The following is a 1139-nucleotide window of genomic DNA, read 5'->3' on the forward strand; positions in this document are numbered from 1 at the left end:
GAAAAAGTTTATTTTAGCTCATAATTTCATTTGTAGGCCATCAGTCAAGGTGGCAGGAACTTGTAACAGCACTCACAACACAACTACAACCAAGAGCAGAGGGAGAAATGAATCAAGACATGCACACTTTTTTATACAGCTCACCCTTGGATTCAAGACCCAAATCAGGGAATGGTGCAACCCACAGTGGGCTAGATCTTCCTACTTCAATTATCAATCAAGACAGGTCTTCATAGACATGCAAGAGAACATGATCTAGATAATCCCTCATTGAGTGTGTCAACTTGACACAAGTAATCATTACATTCAGTAAGCATACACATAATGTCTTTACTTAGTCAACCTTATAGATAAACAAGTTCACTATTAGAAGTGGAAGATTTTAATCAATGCAAGTAGAGAAAAATATTACAGAAAGAATGCTTCTCAATCCTCTCTTTGTCTCTGTCCTCTCCTATCAAACACATACACTACAAAGGTATTCATTTATACTTAGTAACACGTAGATTTGTCCTTGTTGGTCATTCACAGTTTTCTTAGGATGTCCTCAAATTCATACACTCTGCAGCATTTACTCTGAATTACTACTTAAGATAAGTAGTATGTTTATCATTGGGGTTTTTCTCAACTGGAAAAAAAAAAAAGGTCGTGAAAGAGAAGTATTCTAAGCTCACAGAGGGGAGCTGGTAAAACCAAAATAAAAGGAAGGCGATGGTCAAATCAAATACCTGCCTATCATCTATCTCATAGCTAGTTTACTCCCAAACTACGATGTTTATCCCGCATTCTGTGGACATCTCAGTGAACACTCCGAGTAAGTCATGGCTACAGTCCTAGCAGGGCCACAGAGCTGGCGCGGGTGAGTGCACCGAGGACCAAGAGGCGCGCTGCCTCACCTTCCCCGAGGTTCCTTCCCGCCAAGTTGAGCTGGCCGCTGCTCCTCGCTGCTTTCAGCAGGCCCTGGGGAACAGAGGGGCCTCTGTCCTTGTTCTCCGTGTGGAAACCTGCACGAGGGTCAAACCTAGAGCCTCTCCGCTGGCGCGACATGTTCAAATGCTCAGGCCGGATGCCCCGACCACGGCTGTGACGTTTCAAGATGCCACAGTGGAATAACCCCGCCCCTTCCGCCTCGCAGTAAT

The 1139-nt window shown here is 44.3% G+C and overlaps 1 protein-coding gene across 2 annotated transcripts in view; it reads right to left on the reverse strand.

The window, feature by feature from the left end:
- Lrrc40 (leucine rich repeat containing 40) overlaps positions 1-1083 on the reverse strand; it is a 41976-nt gene extending 40893 nt beyond the window's left edge. Inside the window, exon 1 of one of the 2 annotated variants that reach the window (XM_052178845.1) lies at positions 897-1083. In XM_052178845.1, the coding sequence (XP_052034805.1) occupies positions 897-1047 (151 nt within the window). In that variant the 5' untranslated portion in view covers positions 1048-1083. The remainder of the gene's footprint in view (positions 1-896) is intronic. The other variant, XM_052178848.1, reaches the window with a different exon arrangement.
- Between the last annotated feature and the right edge of the window lie 56 nt (positions 1084-1139).

The sequence above is a fragment of the Apodemus sylvaticus genome, chromosome 4 (assembly GCF_947179515.1).
Source record: "Apodemus sylvaticus chromosome 4, mApoSyl1.1, whole genome shotgun sequence".
NCBI classification, from domain to species: Eukaryota; Metazoa; Chordata; class Mammalia; order Rodentia; family Muridae; genus Apodemus; species Apodemus sylvaticus.